Genomic DNA, 21845 nt, shown 5'->3' with positions numbered 1-21845 from the left:
TCTCTTTGGAAGCCGACAGTGTCTTTTTGAAGTTAAGACGTGGAATCCCTGGAAGTGTACTGGCGTTTCATGGGTCCCTGGAAATTTTGCCATTATTGACAAGTGACCCCTCACAAAAAAGTTTAATAATGCTGCACTAATATATTGTAGCCATGAGTTGCAGTTTGTGACTGGATGGAGTATTCATTTGAATTCTAAATGCTAGCACACTGGAAATATGTAATATTGTTCCCACTTAAACACGTACCACGTTTAAATTCTGTATTTGCGACAACTTTTCATTTATAGTCCCAAGTGCATTTCCCATCAATCGTCTAAAGTGCTCATGAATAACTTAGCTTTACATTATTTTCAAAGTCACATTCGCTCTTTCTGGTCTCCTAGTTCATCTGCCTTAAGCCCAGGAGAACAGGTCCTGCAGCTTCTGCAAACTCTGTCCTACAGTGTGGAAGAGCTACAGAAAGAAGAGGACAGCCTTCTTCCAGAGGATGGTGGGTACATTTGAGTGACGGTGCCTGAGAAGTTCATCTCATTGACCACGGACTGATTAAGGCGAGGGAAATGCGTAGGGTTGCGGTCAAACCACAATTTCAGTAGCTGGGACAAGAGGCAGATATTGAAACCCCAGGGGCACAGTTGGGCCATGAGATTCACCTTTAGGGGTACGTGAAAAGATTTGTGAAACCTGAAAGACAGCAGCTCGAAGGAGGCTTTACAGAGGTGTGCAGAGATAGTAATCAGCAAAGAAAAAGTAAATCTGAAACATTTCTTATTATTACATTACCGTTGGGACAATTAGCTCGGATTCAAACTGGCAAAAGACAATTTAGGACTGTTGGCAGGAAATTCTTCCCATAGGTTGATTACCATGTGATGTTGGATATTTTAAACAGGAAGAAATCCTGGGATGGTTTAAAAAGCTGGGGATTATGATGGGAATAGAACATAGTGCAGGAGGCCATTCGGCCCATCGAATCTGCACCGGCCCTCTTAAGCCCTCGCTTCCAGCCTATCCCCGTAACCCAATAATCCCTCCTAACGTTTATTGGTCACTAAGGGCAATTTATCATGGCCAACCCACCTATCCTGCACGTCTTTGGACTGTGGGAGGAAACCGGAGTACCCGGAGGAAACCCACGCAGACACGGGGAGAACATGCAGACTCTGCACAGACAGTGATCCAGCAGGGAATCGAACCTGGGATCCTGGCGCTGTGAAGCCACAGTGCTATCCACTTGTGCTACCGTGCTGCTGAATGATTCTATGTCTTGATGAATATGTTAGAATGGAATAAATGACCTTTTTCTCGTCTGTATACCTATTGTAACCGATTTGCGGTCAGATTGGGTAAAACATTTTGTGTGGGAATGAACTCACTGCAGTGAGTTCTTTAATTAAAAGAATGTGGTCTAGTACAAAAGCAAAATGCTGTGTATGCTGGAAATCTAAAATTAAATCAAGTAACTTGTTTCGCAGTTACCTTTCTGATGTTCTGACACAACTTCAATTTCCAGCGACCCCTGTGTTCGCAGACATGCCCCAGCTCAGCCCTCCCTTCCTTCTCTCATGAACAAGGTTGGGGTTGGAATGCTCGTGTGGGATTTGGTGTTGCTTCACAAAGCCTTTTTTTTTTTTACCCTTCCCATTATCAATGGGAGCATTTTCATGAATATCCCAAGTGACCACTCCTGGTTAGACTGCTCCCTCTGTGTCTGCCCTCTCACCTTTCTGATTCCTTTGCCTGCCTAGATGACAGCTGGTTGGATATTTCCCCAGAGGAGTTGGATCAGATGCTGGAGGAAGCCTCGGGCAGGAAGCTGTTGAACTCTGTCAGACAGGAGGAGGAACTGGATTATGATCTGCGTGACGTCACCAAGAGTATGAAGGCTTTTGTCTCAAAGGTGTCCTCCCACGAAGGTGCAGAGATACCACAGTATGGAATCTTAAGTATTAATTATACATATTTATTTTTTCTTGGCATAGACTACAGAGACCTTGTAACATTGGTCTGTGATTTATGTGGTCTGCTGACCGCATAAGACACACCGGCCAATCAAGTTTTCAGCCTTGGCGCAGGCTAACCACGAAACAGCACAGACCGTTTGTTAAAAATGTGATCAATTATTAGCTGCTATGACGGTTCCCCTTTTCCGCTGCATCCCCTCCACCACCACCATCCCCAGCCAAGTTAACCCTCTGTTCCAGCGATTTGTCCATTAAACTGACACTGCTCGCATCCAGACTTATTTTCCCCCCTCATCCCCTTTCCAAAGTGCAGCATCTTTCTTACCCTCTCATATACACTTGAGTTCTCCAACCCCACTTGCTCCACCTGAGACCCTTCGCAATTTTCCCAGCTCCACCGCGTTCCAGGTGAAATCCAGGACTTTGAGTTGTGATCCCACTCCTTTCCTGGTTTCTGTGACATTCACTATTGACCGATGAAATCAGAAAGCGTCATCTGAAAGATACGATCAGATCGAGTGACTTTATCACAGACTGAGTTCCATTTAAAATCGAGAGAATCCCTACAGTACAAGAGAAGGCTATTCGGCCCACTGAATGTGAATTGACCCTCTGAAAGAGCAACCTACCGAGGCCCACGACCCCACCCTACCCCAGTAACCCCACCTAACCTTTGACACTAAGGGAGAATTGATCATGGCCAATCCACCTAACCTGCACATCTTTGGACTGTGGGAAAAATCCCACGTAGACACGGGGAGAATGTGCCAGGTCCTTGGAGCTGCGGTGCAGCAATGCTAACCAGTGCGCCCGTATACATTTACACATGATCTTGTCCAATTATCTCTACCCTCTGAACCCAACTTCACAAGAAGATCACAGTTGGCCCAACTCTGCACGTAAAGCCAAATGGGATCGAGTAGTACATACTAAACTGTTAGCTGGCCGATAAATAGAAGACTGTCTCCAGCTTTGGATGCTCAATCTTACTCGTTAGGTTTGTTGTAATGTTCTTTAAAAATGGTTCCTAAAGCAATATTATAAACGGAGTCTATTGACAGTGCATATAAAGATCTTGCCACTGTGATACCATTTGTGATTATGATTTTTATTTCCCCCCTTAATCTCAGATCTTCAGCTACCAGCCAAGTCCAATTTGATGTGAACTCCTTCACCAGTGCTTTGGATAGGATCCTAGGTAGGAATGTGCGTATGGGAAGTGTCATCTTTATACTGGACATTTGAGGCCACATCTGCCCAATCAAGTTGATATCATGTCTGTGATGAGAAAAGACAGGTTAATGTTTCAGGTGTAGACCCATCATCAGAACTTGAAATGTTAACCTTGTATTTCCACACGCTAACTGATCTACCCTTGCTATTTTTTTTTTCACGTAGCTTTCCTACCTGAGATCATGGTCCTGCGTTGTCAGCCATGTTGGCAGCGGCATCGTCCATGGCTCAGTTGTTCGCACCTTCGCCTCTTGAGTTCAAGTTCCTCATCCAGGCTTGAGCACAAAAATCCAGACTGATGCTCTGGTGCAGTAGGGAGACAGTGCTGCACTGTCAGAGGTGCCGTGTTTTGGTTGAGACGTTAAACGCTGGCTCCATTTGCCGCCTTGTCTGTATGTAAAAGATCCCATGGCACTACTTTGAAGAGGGATGGGAGAGCTACCCCCAGTGCCCTGGCCAATTGATCGATACCACGGAAACATTGGTCATTATCACATTGTTATTTATGAGTGTGCATATTGCCGCCTGTGTTTCCTACATCATAACAGTGACTCCACCTCAAAAAGAAACTCAAGTGGTTGTGAAGTGCTTTGAGATGGCCAATAGTCGTGTATTGATGCCCAATGTTTTGAACTGACTGTTCTCTGGTCTCGACTGCAGGGGTGGAATCCGATGAGCTTGATTCGGACGATGTTGATGAGGAAGAGGATTATGATTTAGTGGACAGCGAAACAGAGTCTGACAGTGTAGAGGGTAAACTGGAGGAGGGAATGTCAGCAACAGAGACTCTTGGGAACATCCAAGACTACATGGAGCAGATGGACCAGGAGCTGGCCGGCACCCATATTGGCAAAAGCTTTACTAAGGCCGCTGATGAGGTGAGTTAGCGGTGGAAAAGACAGACAATTCGTATTTAGATTCCTGCGACAGGAAAACAATTTTCACAGCATGCCACCAGGAATAGGTTGGTACATCTCGCTCACTGTCATTTTTAACAGTGATGTGGAGGTGACTGGGGTGAGTATAGTAAGAAGTCCTACAACAGGTTAAAGTCCAACAGGTTTGTTCCAGGCACTGCTCCGAAAGCTAGTGATTCGAAACAAACCTGTTGGACTTCAACCTGGTGTTGTAAGATTTTTAAGTCTCACTGACCTTGCCCATTGGTGGTCCAGACATCGTGTGGAACCCAAATGTCATTCTGTTCCTTTTTCTGTACAGGACGCTCAGAATTTTGGTTCCATTTGTCCCCTATGCTCTTTGGACTCCCTCGGAGGCTTTGTCCCCCCATGCCTCCATTAGTGCCGTGCTGTCTCGAGCTCTTTCCCCTAATGCCTTCTGACTTATCACCTCACTCACAACTTTCAAAAGCCTCCTATCTTTAGTCACCAGCTCTGCTTCTGAATTCCTAAACCCCTCCCTTTCCTTTTTCTTTCCTACTCATTGCCCACATTCCCCCCTGCGGTGCTGCAAAATATCTTGCCCTGTGTGAGCAGTGGTATTAATGTATAAGTTCACGGGTTTACAAATCGTACTCTGAACTGTCTGATTGCGAGGTGAAAGAATTTGTGGGACACCAGAATGCTGGGTTTGTCCATTGTGGTCCACAAGAAGTGACACGTCTTTCCCCACTCAACTGCACTGTGCTGGCCACTGGGGTGAATATACTTGGCTTGACACCCTCGAGTTCTACATCACCCCCACCCTTTCCAAAACCAAATCCCCAATGTGTAGAGCAGGAAGAACTACAAATTCCGCTTCACCACAAATGATCATGTTCTGTGATTTTTTTTTTTTTTTTTTCACCACAACCCATGCGTGGGTCGCCTAAGCTGATGGTGAATGCGAGGAACTGGTGGTATCATCTCCAAGATCGAAAGCATCTACACTACCGCTTCTAAACTCTTCCCATTCCCAGCTCACTCCCAACCTCTTCTTACGACATAATGTTTCTTCCAGCTTCCAAGAAGGCCACCGCCTGCTTGCTGGTGTTAAATGTGCAGTAATAGTTCTGGTGTGCAGTTCTAACCTGTCGAGAGAGAGAGAGCAAGAGAGAGATGTGGCTGGAGACCCCACCCACCCTTCACTGAATCTCAATCCCTTCGGGTTTAACATTGCGTGGAGCACAACTCCCAAATCTTAAAAATGCCTATATGATCCCGCGGAGGCCTGAATCTACTCGGAATTTGTCTAAATGGGACAGATTCTCTATTAGCAGAGACGTGCAGAGTTCTGCTCTAGTTAGGATGGAATCAGATGTGGCGCAGTGGTTAGCACTGCTGACTCACAGCATAGAGGTCCCGGGTTCGATCCCGGACCCGGGTCACTGTCTGTGTGGAGTTTGCACATTCTCCCCATGTCTGCAAGGGTCTCACCCCCACAACCCAAAGATTTGCAGGGTAGGTGGATTGGCCACTCTAAATTGCCCCTTAATTGGGGAACAAAAAAGAATTGTGTACTCTAAATTTATAGGGGAAAAAGGGATGGAATCAGACTGTAATTATAAAGTACTGCCCTGGTATAACTAATACTCTAGCTGCTAGCTCAGAATTAGACTTGAAGGGGCAGCACGGTGGCGTAGTGGATAACACTGCTGCCTCGCGGCACCGAGGTCCCAGGTTCGATCCTGGCTCTGGATCACTGTCCATGTGGAGTATGCACATTCTCCCCGTGTTTGCGTGGGTTCCGCCCCCACAACCCAAAGGTGTGCAGAGTAGGTGGATTGGCCATGTTAAATTGCCCCTTAATTGGACAAAATTAATTGGGTACTCAATGTATTTTTTAAAAAGAATTAGACTCGAAGCATGTGTTTTCTAAGGCCTGTATGTGTGATGTACGATGTTTTTTCCCTGAACCACAAAATGCAGTTTTCTGTTTGATACCCTCACAGGTTGGCTCGGACAGACCTGATGTAACTGAAGAAGGAGCAGGGGGTGAATCGGAGGCCGACTCTGAAGGGAATTTGAAGATTCTGCCTGTGGACGTGGACTTGAACCTGGTGGAGAACCTATTGGAGTCGTACAGCTCACAAGCCGGCCTAGCTGGGCCTGCCTCCAACATCCTGCAGAGCATGGGGATACGACTACCAGACAACCAGGACAAATGAAGGCTGCTGCTGCGTCACCACTTTTGCAACTGCTTTCCAATTCTTTATCACCGCCCCAAGATCTACAGCTTCATTATGCCAGCTGTTGCATCACTGAAGTCAAGTAGCCATTAAAGCTGGCTGCAGTCCAGATTTACCACAAACTGGAGGGCTGGAATACTTTAAAAGCAAACTTGTTTAGGACTAGAATCTGTGAGAGAATGCATCTTTTTTATATTTTAACATATTCCATGAAATCTTGAAGAAACTATTTTTGTCGTAAATAAATGCAGGTATCAGAACTTTTTAATTTGTTTGTGGGGGTCGCTGGCAAGGCCAGCATTTGTTTCCCAATCCTAACTTCCCTGGAAACATGAGACATGCTAGACCATTTCAGAAATCAGCTGGATTGGATTTGTTTATTGTCACGTGTACCGAGGTGCAGTGAAAAGTATTTTTCTGCGAGCAGCTCAACAGATCATTAAGTACATGAGAGAAAAGGGAATAAAAGAAAATACATAATAGGGCAACACAACATATACAATATAACTACATAAGCACCGGCATCGGATGAAGCACCGGCATCGGATGAAGCATACAGGGTGTAGTGTTAATGAGGTCAGTCCATAAGAGGGTCATTTAGGAGTCTGGTAACAGCAGGGAAGAAACTGTTTTTGAGTCTGTTCGTGCGTGTTCTCAGACTTCTGTATCTCCTGCCCGATGAAAGAAGTTGGAAGAGTGAGTAAGCCGGGTGGGAGGGATCTTTGATTATACTGCCCGCTTTCTCCAGGCAGCGAGAGGTGTAGATGGAGTCAATGGATGGGAGGCAGGTTTGTGTGATGGACTGGGCGGTGTTCACGACTCTCTGAAGGAATAAAGATCAAACCCCTATTGTTGGCACTGGCCCGCCATCCCCCAAGTGTCCGTTTTGCTGTGGCACTGCAGAATTATACGCGTGTTCTTTTAAAAATTCATTCATGGCATATAGGTGTCACTGGCTAGGCCGGCATTTATTGCCCATCCCTGACTGCTTTTGAGAAGGTAGTGGCGAGCTGTTTCAGTAACATTTTTACCTCATTCTGCAGTTTATGGCTTATATTTTTATAGGATGTCTGTGACAGTGCTGCGCACCTATTTTTAGCAATTTATCTGGCAGCAGAGAACTCTCATTCCAGTGTACTGGGCAGAGCAGTAGAAAGGTGCAGGTCTGTGATCCTTTGGGGAATGGGAAATCGATATTATTCAATTACTGGGAGAGACTAAGGAAGTTGTTCTTTAAGGAGCAAAGAGGTGGGGACGGCACGGTGGCGCCGTGGTTAGCACTGCTGCCTCACAGTGCTGAGGACCGCGTTCGATCCCATTCCCCAAAGGATCACAGACCTGCACCTCTCTGCTGCTCTGCCCAGTACATAGAAATTGAAAGAAAATGCTAGAAAATCTCAGCAGATCTGGCAGCATCTGTCTTTCTTTTTTCTTGTTTCTTTTTGGTTTCAGATTCCAGCATCTGCAGTCATTTACTTTTTTACATAGAAATTGAGTTGGATACATACTTGACGGACTGCCCTCAAAAGACCAGTTTGTGTCAAGTGATGTTTCACTGCATTATTTGCAATGAGAATCTATACAGATCTCCGAACATTTAATTGGGTAAGTATACCCAATGTTTTGAGCTACACTGATCCAAGAAATCTCTGACACTTGGTCTGGCCTGCTTGCTGCTCTGTTACATCAACTACCCTTATTATGTTATCAGTTACAACACCTTTTAGCATATCTCCACACTCTGGGATTCTCCTTTTAAACCCTTTGATCTTGCAACATCTTGCGGCACGTTCAAATTACTGTGTACAGACTCAGTATTTGTAAAATCCTTTAATCGGACGGCAGTGTGCAAGAAAATCTGCGCAGACCCACCAAAGGGAAGGTTATGATGACTCTTCAAGATATACACATTGCTTGGGTAGGAAGGAGCAAATCTGACCAAAGTTCTTTCTCATTATGGTAGGTTGGTCAGAATTGGATGGGCTGTAATGTGCGAGTCAATAACCTGCTGGATCTGACTAAACTCTGGCATGGAGACTGGCCACTTCCTCAAGATCCTGGAAGGCAGTCAGCGTCAAAATTATACCTTGATGGGCAACACGGCGGTGCAGTGGTTAGCACTGCTGTCTCACGATGACGTGCGATTGTGACAGTTGTCGCCAAGGACCCGGTTTGATCTCGACCCGGGTTTGATCTGGGTCACTGTCCATGTGGAGGTTGCACATTCTCCCCGTGTCTGCATGGGTCTCACCCCCACAACTCAAAAGATGTGCAGGGTAAGCGATTGGCCGCATTAAATTGCCCCTTGGAGAAAAAAAGGAATTGAGAAATTTTAATTTAAAAAAAATTATACCTTGAAGCGTTGGAACAAAAAACACGTGATGATATTTCCACAACAGATGAATGTATTTGGAAGAAAATAACTTTTTCAACAACAATCCTGAGCAACAGTGAGGGGTAACAATTTGCCTTTATTAAGCTGCAAAGGCTGGGTTCAGCAGTTCAAAAAATAATCACTTCATCTGGAAAAGGGCAAAATCAGTAACTTATCTGGATAAAGAAAAAGTGCTAGATTTTGAAAGCACAAAGTTGAGATGGCGGGGGTTCATTTGGGATATGTTGCTCTGCTGGCTTTTTATCCTATTCCAGTGAATTAAAGGAGACATATAGACCAGAAATGTCCAGGTTCAAGCTGATTAAGCTCGGGGGGGGGGGGGGTCGGTCTGTCTGTATCTAATGGACAAATCTGCCAGTTACTATTCCTCCTAGATTTCTAATAATTCCTGCCGGAAAATGGGTGTTTGTGAGAGAGAACATCAAGTGACTATGGTACATTTAACCATGTGATATTTAATCAGTCCTGGCTCCGTGAGTAGCATTCGCCTCTTTGAGTCAGAAGGTTACGTGTTCAAGTCCCACCCGATACCCTAGCACAAAAATAAAGGGTCAGACTTCAGTGCAGTATTGAGGTAATGCGGCACTGTTGGCGGTGCTTTCAGCTACAACATTAGACCTAGTCACCACCTGCTCTGTGAGGCGGACCGTCAAGTTCACATGGTACAATTTGAGAAGAGCTTGTCAAACGTATCCATTATGCAACCTTACTAAGAATTGAATATCTGGTCATTATCACCTGATTGCGTGAGTTTATTGTGTATAAATTAGTTGCCGTGTTTCCTGCACACAGTAAATAAAAGTATTCCATTAGCTGTAAACACTTTTGGCTAACCTGCGATTGTGACAGCTGCTATATGAATTCAAACCTTAAGTTGAATAGCTTTCCATTATTCAGCATTGAGGGTCATGTTTTGTGTGACAAGTTGGATATAGGAGAATGGTAGACATGGAACCAGCAATGAATCAGCATCCTCTGGTGCCAGACGAGGTGAATTATCCATCGGCTTAAATTCCAATACTTGGGATATACGGAGCAGCTTTCAGATGGGGATTTCCGTTGAATCTTTCCTTGTTTCTGCCTTTGTCTCTCTAGTATCTTTGTACATATAGATGCCTACTCCACTGGTACTGATGAGAAGACTGGTGAGAAGTGGGAGTGAGGAAGTCCATTCATGTGTAGTGATGTTCCTCAGCGCCAGCATATCTGTCTTTGCCACCTCAATCATGTTCATTGTCAGGGCCGAGCTCAGCAAGGTGCACAGGAAAACAAGAAAGTTCAACAAAGACCCCAGGAGCAACGCCAAGACAAAGAAGCCCAAAAAGATCAGACTGGACCAGCTGCCTGAAGGGAAAATCCGAGGAGTCTCTGGGTGGAGAAGGCAGTACACGAACAACAGCGGACAGCTGTTAATGGTGCAGGTGTAATAGACATCCACCACTGACATCTTGTGGTCTTCACAAAGCTTTTGGATCAAAGTGAGGTAAGTGCTCTTGAACAAGAGGTTTAACACTCCGTATACATACACAACAGCTTCATCAGTGAAACTCTGAAGACCTAGACAGGAACAAATTAGAACAGTTCATATTTAGAAAGCAGGATAAAAATAATAATATTGTCACAAGTAGGCTTACATTAACACTGCAATGAAGTTACTGTGAAAATTCCCTAGTCGCCACATTCCGGCGCCTGTTCGGGTACGCGGAGGGAGAATTCAGAATGTCCAAATTACCTAACAGCACGTCTTTTGGGACTTGTGGGAGGAAAGCGGAGCGCCCGGAAGAAACCCACGGAGAACGTACAGACTCCGCACAAACTGGCCCAAGCCGGGAATCGAACCTGGGACCCTGGCAATAGTGCAAACCACTATGCTACCGTGCTGTCTGTGGCAATGGTTACTTTTCCCTGATCTTTAACATTCCTCACAATAAATCAGCTTCTCAACGGGACATGGATTTCACAGTTAACTAAGGCATCCCTCAGTTAGGAGATGTGCTGCGCTCTGTAGTGTGAATTTGATGAAGGGAATTGCGAAGTGTTGCACATTGGAGGGGAAATGGATGACACGTAATCTGACCGGTGTTGAAATAACTAATAATTAAATTGAAAAGAAGCCAAGATTCTCAGACATGCCGCTAATCATCTTTAGCTAATGCCGGGTAGCAGCCAACAAAACCAATAGCATATTGACCAGTGGAATGCAGAGCCAGAGGAAACCATGGTCTAACTGCCTAGTGCTCCAATCTATCAACATCTTGAGAACTGTCCAGTTCTGGTCACATTCCTTGTGCAAAGAAAGTGCACCATCCACTTTGGTCCTGACCAGGAGTAACTAATTTTTACCAACCATGGTGGCTCTGTGAAAGTTAATGCTTCAGCAACCAATTATTTATTTATTTATTTTTCAAAATAATTTTTATTAAAGGTTTTCATTAAATATCAATAGCAAAATGAAAAAGAATCCCCAACAGGGTTAAGTACAAAACACAGTCCAGAAAAACAACCCTCCATACCCCCCTCCCCCCCCCTGTACATAAATAATAAATTAACATTTACACCCCAACTTAACACAACAAGTAGATACACCCCCTCAGACCCTCCAGTGTAAGTAACAACAAAAAAATAATAATAATGTGACCCTCCCCCCACACACCCGAGTTGCTGCTGCCATTGACCAATGTCTACCGTTCTGCCAGGAAGTCTAAGAACGGTTGCCACCACCTAAAGAACCCTTGTACCGACCCTCTCAAGGCGAATTCCACCCTCTCCAACTTAATAAACCCCACCATATCGTTGATCCAGGATTCCACGCTTGGGGACCTCGCATCCTTCCACTGAAGAAGAATCCTTCGCCGGGCTACCAGGGACGCAAAGGCCAGAATACCGGCCTCTTTCGCCTCCTGCACTCCCGGCTCCTATGCCACCCCAAATATTGCGAGCCCCCAGCCCGGTTTGACCCTGGATCCTACCACCCTCGACACTGTCCTCGCTATGCCCTTCCAAAATTCCTCCAGCGCTGGGCATGCCCACAACATATGGGTGTGATTTGCTGGGCTCCCTGAGCACCTAACACACCTGTCCTCACCCCCAAAGAACCGGCTCATCCTTGTCCCGGTCATGTGTGCCCTGTGCAGCATCTTAAACTGTATGAGGCTGAGCCTCGCGCACGATAGAACAAAGAAATGTACAGCACAGGAACAGGCCCTCCAAGCCCGTGCCGACCATGCTGCCCGACTAAACTACAATCTTCTACACTTCCTGGGTCCGTATCCCTCTATTCCCATCCTATTCATGTATTTGTCAAGATGCCCCTTAAATGTCACTATCGTCCCTGCTTCCACCACCTCCTCCGGTAGCGAGTTCCAGGCACCCACTACCCTCTGCGTAAAAAACTTGCCTCGTACATCTACTCTAAACCTTGCCCCTCTCACCTGAAAGCTATGCCCCCTAGTAGTTGATCCCTCTACCCTGGGGAAAAGCCTCTGACTATCCACTCTGTCTATGCCCCTCATAATTTTGTAGACCTCTATCAGGTCTCCCCTCAACCTCCTTCGTTCCAGTGAGAACAAACCGAGTTTATTCAACCGCTCCTCATAGCTAATGCCCTCCATACCAGGCAACATTCTGGTAAATCTCTTCTGCACCCTCTCTAAAGCCTCCACATCCTTCTGGTAGTGTGGCGACCAGAATTGAACACTATACTCCAAGTGTGGCCTAACTAAGGTTCTATACAGCTGCAACATGACTTGCCAATTCTTATACTCAATGCCCCGGCCAATGAAGGCAAGCATGCCGTATGCCTTCTTGACTACCTTCTCCACCTGTGTTGCCCCTTTCAATGACCTGTGGACCTGTACTCCTAGATCTCTTTGACTTTCAATACTCTTGAGGGCTCTACCATTCACTGTATATTCCCTACCTGCATTAGACCTTCCAAAATGCATTACCTCACATTTGTCCGGATTAAACTCCATCTGCCATCTCTCCGCCCAAGTCTCCAAACAATCTAAATCCTGCTGTATCCTCTGACAGTCCTCATCGCTATCCGCAATTCCACCAACCTTTGTGTCGTCTGCAAACTTACTAATCAGACCAGTTACATTTTCTTCCAAATCATTTATATATACTACAAAGAGCAAAGGTCCCAGCACTGATCCCTGTGGAACACCACTGGTCACAGCCCTCCAATTAGAAAAGGAATTCCGATGAGGAAGAGTTCACCCTCCCCAGGGCATCTGCCCACGTCTCTTCCTCCAGCAACCAATTATTGATCCAATCTTTGGAGAGAGAAATTATGTTGCTGTGGATCACCCTTCAGTGACACATGGTCCGTGATTGCCCATCTTGCCGGGAGAGGTTTCACCGTCCTTTCAAATCACTGGAATGAGATACAAAGAGAAATTTGGCACTTGCCACAAAGGGCTTAATATTTTCCCTGCATTGTCCTCAACTGGACAAAAAAATGCTAAAGGAATCTAACCTGTGTGGTTAATGATTGATTGGCAATATTTCATGAGACACTGTGACTATGGTTGGGAAGAGCTGACTTTATGTCCAAGGGGAATTTTAAGTCGAGATAAAAAGAAAGTTAACTGCAAATTCTGGTGGACTTTTGTAAAGAGTCAAGTTAATATTTTGGGCCCGGATCATTTTAAAGAACTGGGAAGAGAGGTCAATGCCAGACCATGTAATATATTAGCCTATCTTCTCTCTTACATGGTGGACGTATAAACTTTCCAGTGCTTTCTGTTTTTATTTAATTATTGGCAATGCTTATAAAGTAAAGTCACCATAGTCGCAGATGACCAGAGGCTGCTTTCCCCCTTAAAGGGGAAGAGCTGATTGGAGGCGGTTTAACCTGAGGGTCACCACACCTCTGGCGAGGGGCAAGCTTGAGAAGGCGAGGCCTTCATGATTAACCTCAGTCGGTGCAGGAATTAAACCCGCCACTGTTGGCATCCCTCTGCACCACGAACCTGAGCAAAACCAGACCCCACAATACTTATAGTAGTGCCTTCAATGTCCTAAGATATGTCAACATGAGTGTGGAAAGCTTCTTTTTATTTGTTCATGGAACATCGCAATCCCTAATTGTCCTGAGGGGGCAGTTAAAAGTCAACCACATTGCTGTGGGTCTGGAGTCACATGTTGGCCACACCAGGTAAGGACGGCAGATTTCCCTCCCTAAAGGGCAGGCATTAGCGAACCAGATGGAATTTTATGACAATCAATAATAGTTTCAAGGTCATCATTAGACTTTTAATTCCAGATTTTTATTGAATTCAAATTTGACCATCTGCAGTGGTGGGATTTGAACCTGGGGTAATGCTCTGGGGTCTCTGGTTTACTCGTCCAGTGACAATACCACTCCGCCACCGCCTCCCCTGATGGAGGCTTGATCAAAAGGCCATGTTGCGAGTAGACATTTGAGGGAGGGGCGTAGTAAGGTGTTGGTGTTATGGAAGGACTTTCCAAGATGCCACAGCACAAAGACCAAAAGCTTTGCCACATGGAAACAGGCCCTTCGGCCCAGCTGGTCCATGCTGCCCAGTTTCTATCACTAAGTTAGTCCCACTTGCCCACATTTGGCCCAGATCCCTCTATACCCACCCTGCCCATATCACTGTCTTAACCTTTTTAATGGAAATTATTGTACCCGCCTCGACCACTGCCTCTGGCAGCCCGTTCCAGATGCTCACCACCCTCTGTGTGAAGAAATTTCCCCTCTGGTTTCTTTTGTATCTCTCCCCTCTCACCTTAAACCTATGCCCTCTAGATCTAGACTCCGCTACCTTTGGGGAAAGATGTTGAGTATCTACCTTATCCATGCCCCTCATGAGGAAGAAGCAGGGAGGGAAAAGCCCAGTCAGAAACACAAATGGGCGTAGTGCTAGAAAATGGTGCAAGATAATTATTAAGTTAGGCAGTAGAGTTTGAAACTAGACTTGTGTTTATATAACAGATTTGTATAACCAAAGTTTAAGCTGGAATGAATTACTTTGAAGCGAGGTGACGTATGGAAGCTATGCTCAAAGTAGGATGGTTCATTCTTCATCAAATCTTACCTGCAAAAACGGTGCAAGAAGTGACCACCAGCACCAAAAAAGCATTGCTGAAGGAGGTTCTCTTTTTCAAGTTGAGCGTTTTCATGAATGCCAGGGTGGCCAGGGGTGTAAACCGCCTGATGAATGTGAAGACATTGGAATTGGAGCGGATCACAGCCCCCAGGGTGAGGACTGAATGGAAACTGAAGCAGATGGAAGGAAGCAGGAAAATCTCTCCACTCTCCAGTAAATAGGGCTTGATCTTCAACAGTCTGGCTTGCCTCAATAATTGCAGCAACACAATAGTCACCAGTGCCTAACAAAGGATAACACAGTGAAACAGCATCATCGAGGAGGACTTATACTTTTATACACTTTGCATGCGTCCCAAAATATGTCAAAGGATTTTGTATGCCAATAAATTACTTTAAAATGCAAAGACCGCAAAGTACGTGAAGCAGTCAATTTGTGCTGAGCAAGTTCCCACAAATAACAATGTGATGAATCACCAGCTAATCTACTTTCAGTAGCCTCAGGTGAAGGAGGAATGTGGGCCAGGACATTAGGAGGCCGCCTGCTCTTCAGAAAGTGCCACTGGATCTTTGACTTCTCCTTCACTCGAGATCCTGCCCACTTTGTGAAACCCTAATCCTTAGAGTGGAGCTCAAACCGCAATGCTAAAACCAGGTTGGTTAGCAACTGAGCACTCATCAAAACTCCCCCTGCAAATCCTCTGAGTTGAAATGTAATTATTTTACACAGGATGACAGATTATTTTAGGACGCGCACTCGTCACTGGAAGTGAGAGCTGTGGGATTCATTCACAGCGCTTTACAGCAACATTCAAAGACATACAGACATTAACAGGTGAGCGGAGACCAGCGGATCCTTTCACTGCTCACCCCTGTACACTGGTCAGAGCATCCTTAGGGGCTGTTTAGCATAGGGCTAAATCGCTGGCTTTGAAAGCAGACCAAGGCAGGCCAGCAGCATGGTTCAATTCCCGTAACAGCCTCCCCGAACATGCGCCGGAATGTGGTGACTAGGGGCTTTTCACAGTAACTTCATTTGAAGCCTCCTTGTGACAAGCGATTTTCATTTCATTTCATGTTCTTCACTATCCCCCAAACTGTCTTTACCAGGTGGTCTCCAGCAGTTCAAGGAGCGACATAATGGTTAGCACTGCTGCCTCACAGTTCCAGGGTCCTGAGTTCAATTGCGGCCTCGGGTGACTGTGCGGAGTCTGCACATCCTCCCCGTGTGTGCGTGGGTTTCCTCCGGGTGCTCCGGTTTCCTCCCACAGTCCAAAGATGTGCAAGTTAGGTGGATTGGCCATGCTAAATTGCCCATTAGTGTCCAAAAGATTAGGTGGGTTATGGGGATAGGGTGGAGGCCAGGGCATAAGTAGGGTACTCTTTCCAAGGGCTGGTGCAGACTTGATGGGCCAAATGGCCTCTTTCTGCCCTGTAGATGCTATGATTCTGTGAGACAGCTGGCTCACAGCCTGCCAGTTTCTCACAAGGAGATGGGTCAAGAGTTGCTGACCTCGCCAGTCATGTCCACATCATCACACCAATGAATAATGAAAAGAAGCTGCTAGTAACATTGAATAATTAGTTATGGAGGTACCGTAATATCTCCGTACAGTGTTTAGTAACTATTTACAAGTCTGGTAGCTATGTACATTTGGTGGTTTATATTTACAGATTACAGTTAAAATGAAGCAATCAGTCGATCGGGGGCCCTGGTCGTCCTCTGTGATCGTCGGAGCCTCGGTGGTGACTCCGGTGGAGGCTCGGGCGTCTGTGACTCCGGGAGCGTGGCTTCGATCTCCATGGCAGCTTCGGCACCCCAAGACGGCGCTGGTGGGGAAAACGTCTGGCCTGGGAAGTGACCGCCTGTGGGGGGCGTCGGTGGGTTGGGGGGCGTCGGTGGGTGGGAGGGCCTAGACTGGGGCGGCGGAAGGACCAATCCTCCTGTAAGGTGCTGCGGTGGAGGGGAGGGTGGGACTGGTGGCTGGAATGTGTGTGGAGTTCCGGCGGGCGCCAGGTCCCGTAGTGAGACCGTATCTTGTCGGCCATCGGGGTACGCCACTGGGTAGGGTAGGCGTACTGGGGGTTAGCGTGGAGAAGATGGACCCTCTCGACCAAGGGGTCCGACTTGTGCGCCCGCACTTGTTTTCAGAGCAGGATAGGTCCGGGTGCTGCCAGCCAGGTCGGGAGCGACGTCCCAGAGGAGGACTTCCTGGGGAAGACAAGGAGACGTTCGTGGGGTGTCTGATTGGTGGTCGTACAAAGCAGTGACCGGATGGAGTGGAGGGCATCCGGGATGACATCTTGCCAGCGGGAGACTGGGAGGTTCCTGGACTGTAGGGCCAGTAGGACGGTCTTCCAGACCGTTCCGTTCTCCCTCTCTACCTGTCCGTTACCCGGGGGGTTGTAACTGGTCGTCCTGCTCGAGGCGATGCCCTTGCTGAGCAGGAATTGACGTAGTTCGTCGCTCATAAAGGAGGAACCCTATCACTGTGTATGTAAGCGGGGAACCCGAACAGTGCAAAGATGCTGTGGAGGGTCTTGATGACGGTGGTGGCGGTCATATCGGGGCAGGGGATGGCGAATGGGAACCGGGAGTACTCGTCAATCACGTTCAGGAAGTACGTGTTGCGGTCGGTGGAGGGGAGGGAGCCTTTGAAGTCCATGCTGAGGCGTTCAAAGGGACGGAAAGCCTTTATCAGGTGCGTTCTCTCTTGCCGGTAGAAGTGCGGTTTGTACTCCGCGCAGATTTGGCAGTCCCTGGTAGCAGTCCTGACCTCCTCGATGGAGTAGGGCATGTTGCGGGTCTTGACGAAATGGAAAAAGCGAGTGACCCCCGGGTGGCAGAGGTCCTCGTGGAGGGCTCGGAGGCGGTCCACTTGTGCGGTGGCACATGTGCCGCGGGACAGGGCGTCAGGAGGCTCGTTTAGCTTCCCGGGACGATACAAGATCTCGTAGTTGTAGGTGGAGAGTTCGATCCTCCACCGCAAGATCTTGTCATTTTTTATCTTGCCCCGCTGTGCATTATCGAACATGAAAGCAACCGACCGTTGGTCCGTGAGGAGAGTGAATCTCCTGCCGGCCAGGTAATGCCTCGAATGTCACACAGCTTCTACTATGGCTTGGGCCTCCTTTTCGACTGAGGAGTGGCAGATTTCGGAAGCATGGAGGGTACGGGAGAAGAAGGCCACGGGTCTGCCCGCTTGGTTGAGGGTGGCCGCCAGAGCTACGTCGGACGCATCGCTCTCGACCTGGAAGGGGAGGGACTCGTCGATGGCGTGCATCGTGGCCTTTGCAATGTCTGCTTTGATGCGGCTGAAGGCCTGGCGGGCCTCTATCGACAGGGGAAAAACTGGATTGGGGACCCACTGGGCGTAGTAGCTAAAAAACCCTAGGCAGCGTTTCAGGGCCTTAGAGCAGTGAGGGAGGGGGAACTCCATAAGGGGGCGCATGCGTTCAGGGTCGGGGCCTATAACTCCATTTCGCACTACATAGCCGAGAATGGCGAGACGGTCGGTGCTAAACACGCATTTATCCTTATTGTATGTTAGGTTAAGGATTTTAGCGGTCTGGAGAAATTTTCGGAGGTTGGTGTCGTGGTCCTGCTGGTCGTGGCCGCAGATGGTGACATTATCGAGATATGGGAATGTTGCCCGTAAACTGTACCAGTCAACCATTCGGTCCATCTCGCGCTGGAAGATCGAGACCCCGTTAGTGACACCAAAGGGAACCCTTAAGTGATGGAGCCGCCCGTCTGCCTCGAAGGCAGTGTATTTGCGGTCACTAGTGCAGATGGGGAGCTGGTGGTAGGCGGACTTGAGATCCACCGTGGAGAAGACCTTATAATGCGCGATCCTGTTTACCAGGTCGGATATGCGGGGGGGAGGGTACGCGTTCAACTGTGTAAACCTGTTGATGGTCTGACTGTAGTCGATGACCATCCTATGCTTCTCCCCGGACTTTACCACCACTACTTGAGCTCTCCAGGGGCTGTTACTGGCTTCAATGACCCCTTCCCTCAGTAGCCTTTGGACCTCTGACCTAATAAAGATCCGGTCCTGGGCACTGTAGCGTCTGCTCCTGGTGGCGATGGGTTTGCAATCCGGGGTGAGGTTCGCAAACAGGGAAGGCGGGTCAACCTTAAGGGTCGCAAGACCGCAGACAGACTGGAGACCCTGCCCACCGCTCGGGCCTGACATACCCCCACGAAATGGCCCTTTTTGCCGCAGGTGGATGCGCAGGCCGGGCAGCGCTGGCGGGGGTGCTTGGCCTGCCCGCAAAAGTAGCAGCGGGGCCCCTCAGGGTTGCCAGGCGGCCTTGCAGTGCAGGCCTGTGGGGGAACGTGGGAAGTCTCGGGGTCGGCCGCTGCGGGGTCCCACGCTGCCCAGGGAACTGCCGCGTGGTCGGGAACGTAGGCGCGGGTGTTCCTGGAGGCCACGTCCAGGGAGCCTGCAAGGGCCCGTGCCTCCCTGAGACCCAGGGTGTCCTTCTCTAACAGGCGCTGGCGGATTTGTGACGAAAGCATACCTGCCACGAAAGCATCCCAGACTAAGAGTTCCGTGTGTTCGCTCGCCGAAACTTCCGGGCAGCCGCAGCTTCTTCCCACCACCAGGGATACGCGGTAGAATTCCTCCAACGATTCCCCAGGGGTTTGTCGCCTTGTTGCAAGCAGGTGCCGGGCGTAGACCTGGTTTATCGGGCAAATATAGTTTCCTTTTAGCAGCTCGATTGCTGCATCAAAGTCTTCCGCTTCCTCGATGAGGGTGTAAATCTCCGGGCTCAGCCTTGAGTGCAGGACATGCAGTTTCTGCTCTCCCATGGGTGCGTTTTCGGCCATCCTGAGATACCCTTTAAAGCACGCCAGCCAGTGCTTAAAGATTGCCGCTGAGTTCGCCGCGTGGGGGCTAAGTTGCAGACACTCCGGCTTGATTCGGAGCTCTTGCCTTTCTTCTTAATATCTAACTTATTAAATTGATGCACGATCAATGACCACTAAAGTGAGGTTGTAGTCCAACTGAAGGCTTTAATAAGCTAGATGTTGCCCCCAGCAGCTCAGGTACAGAATGAGGGCTGCTGGGGCGGCACGTGCTCTTATACCCCGCCTATCAGGGCGGAGCTATTATACACTCTAGCAATAGCAAGCATACAGGTTCTACCAATGGTGCTTTAGCCTCTCAGGTATCGTAATACCTATAATACCACACTAATAAAAACAAAAAGTCTACAAACCATTCTAACAAATTCGGAGCTTCAACTCATTCAATCACCACCAACCAGTAAGTTAAGGCAAAAGGAGCTCCATTAGAAAGACGTGAAGGGAGTCGGTGATGCAGGCTTGTGGGGTAAGAGCAGGGCACTGGGATTAATTTTTATTGTTAATAAATTTAGAGTACCCAGTTCTATTTTTCCAATTAAGGGGCAATTTAGCGTGGCCAACCCACCTAGAATCACAGAATTTACAGTGCAGAAAGAGACCATTCTGCACCGATCCACTATCCCCTGTAACCCCACCTAACCTTTGAGGACACTAAGGGGCAATTTAGCACGGCCAATCCACCTAACATGCACATCTTTGGACTGTGGGACGAAACCAGAGCACCCGGAGGAAACCCGCGCAGTCACGGGGAGAACGTGCAGACTCCGCACAGACAGTGACCCAAGCCGGGAATCGAACCGGGGACCCTGGAGCTGTGAAGCAACATTGCTAACCACAGTGCTACCCTGCACATCTTTGGGATTGTGGGGGTGAGACCCACGCAGACACGGGGAGAATGTGCGAACACGGACAGTGACCCGGAGCCGGGACCGAACCCGGGTCCTCGGCGCCGTGAGGCAGCAGTGCTAACCACTGCGCCCACCATGCCGCCCCAGAGCACTGGGGTTGACTATCTCTCAAAGAACCAGTCTGAAGGGTAGAATGGCCTCCTCTGTGCCCTGCCGGTCTATGATTCTCTGGAGAAAGGGTCATTGGGGCAGTCACTCCCTGCAAGGTTGTGTGCAGTGGTGCTGTGTAGTCCTGCAGGTGCAGTGGATACAACCCCCGGACTGTGTGCGCGGCGCTGTACACTGAGTTGCTGACCTGGCACAGGGCGATGAAAGCGGGGAAGTTGAAGCGGTACTGGTTGATGAAGACGCCGCTGAAGAACTCGGAGAAGGCGGAGCAGAGCAGGTAGAGAAGCCCGAAGGCAGGGACCGCCGCTTCCATCCCGGAGGATCTGACTGGAGGCCGGTTAAAGATTAACTCACCAGGCCATGATACAGTGGAGCATTTCCCCTGCAGTCAATGATCAACAGGCACACTGCAAAACCAGCCTGCCTATGAAATAATGAAAACGCCCTAAAGCACACAGCAACTCAGACCCATTCACATTGTGAGCGTGACCTTCACACGCAAGTGTTGGAACTGCATTCGCATAGCGCCTTTCACAACCTCAGAAGGTCGCACCCAACCTCCCTCTCCTCCTGGTTTATTCTACACACTTGCTAGAGTCCAACAGCGACTGCACTTCAACTGTTTTTCATTGGTTGTGAAGTGCTTTTGGCCATGAGAGGCAAATGCAAGTCCTTGGATGCCCCCTTTCAGATGCGGGTGGGTCTGTTTTGTATTTCCAGCTGCCCTCTTAATTTCCTTGGGAAACTAGAACCAGAGGACACAATCTCAGACTGAAGGGACAATCCTTTAAAACAGAGCTGAGGAGGAATTTCTTCAGCCAGAGGGTGGTGAATCTGTGGAACTCTTTGCCGCAGAAGGCTGTGGAGGCCAAATCACTGAGTGTCTTTAAGACAGAGATCGATAGATTTTTGATCAATAAGGGGATCAGGGGTTATGGGGAGAAGGCAGGAGAATGGCGATGAAAAAAATATCAGCCATGATTGAATGGCGGAGCAGACTCGATGGGCCGAGTGGCCTAATTCTGCTCCTATATCATAGAACATAGAACATACAGGGCAGAAGGAGGCCATTCGGCCCATCGAGTCTGCACCGACCCACTTACGTCCTCACTTCCACCCTATCCCCATAACCCAATAACCCCTCCTAACCTTTTTGGTCA

At 48.1% G+C, this 21845-nt stretch overlaps 2 protein-coding genes across 4 annotated transcripts in view; one reads left to right on the top strand and one right to left on the bottom strand.

The window, feature by feature from the left end:
• ecd (ecdysoneless homolog (Drosophila)) overlaps window positions 1–6590 on the top strand; it is a 34261-nt gene extending 27671 nt beyond the window's left edge. For both annotated transcript variants that reach the window (XM_072491481.1, XM_072491482.1), the window contains 5 exons: window positions 385–491; window positions 1750–1933; window positions 3096–3163; window positions 3859–4076; window positions 6086–6590. In XM_072491481.1, the coding sequence (XP_072347582.1) occupies window positions 385–491; window positions 1750–1933; window positions 3096–3163; window positions 3859–4076; window positions 6086–6301 (793 nt within the window). In that variant the 3' untranslated portion in view covers window positions 6302–6590. The remainder of the gene's footprint in view (window positions 1–384; window positions 492–1749; window positions 1934–3095; window positions 3164–3858; window positions 4077–6085) is intronic.
• Window positions 6591–8709: 2119 nt separating this feature from the next.
• On the bottom strand, window positions 8710–21136 carry LOC140403525 (uncharacterized). 2 transcript variants are annotated; one of them, XM_072491484.1, is made up of 3 exons: window positions 20873–21136; window positions 14783–15077; window positions 8710–10274 (listed from the first exon to the last, which is right to left on the bottom strand). In XM_072491484.1, the coding sequence occupies exons 1-3, from the start codon at window positions 20996–20998 to the stop codon at window positions 9760–9762; spliced, it is 936 nt and encodes a 311-aa protein (XP_072347585.1). In that variant the 5' UTR covers window positions 20999–21136; the 3' UTR covers window positions 8710–9759. The 2 variants fall into 2 exon arrangements, with proteins under 2 accessions (XP_072347585.1, XP_072347586.1); XM_072491485.1 differs by lacking the exon at window positions 20873–21136 and adding an exon at window positions 19321–19433.
• Between the last annotated feature and the right edge of the window lie 709 nt (window positions 21137–21845).

Source organism: Scyliorhinus torazame, chromosome 28 (genome assembly GCF_047496885.1).
Source record: "Scyliorhinus torazame isolate Kashiwa2021f chromosome 28, sScyTor2.1, whole genome shotgun sequence".
NCBI lineage: Eukaryota > Metazoa > Chordata > Chondrichthyes > Carcharhiniformes > Scyliorhinidae > Scyliorhinus > Scyliorhinus torazame.
This window is presented reverse-complemented; position numbering and strand designations above follow the sequence as displayed.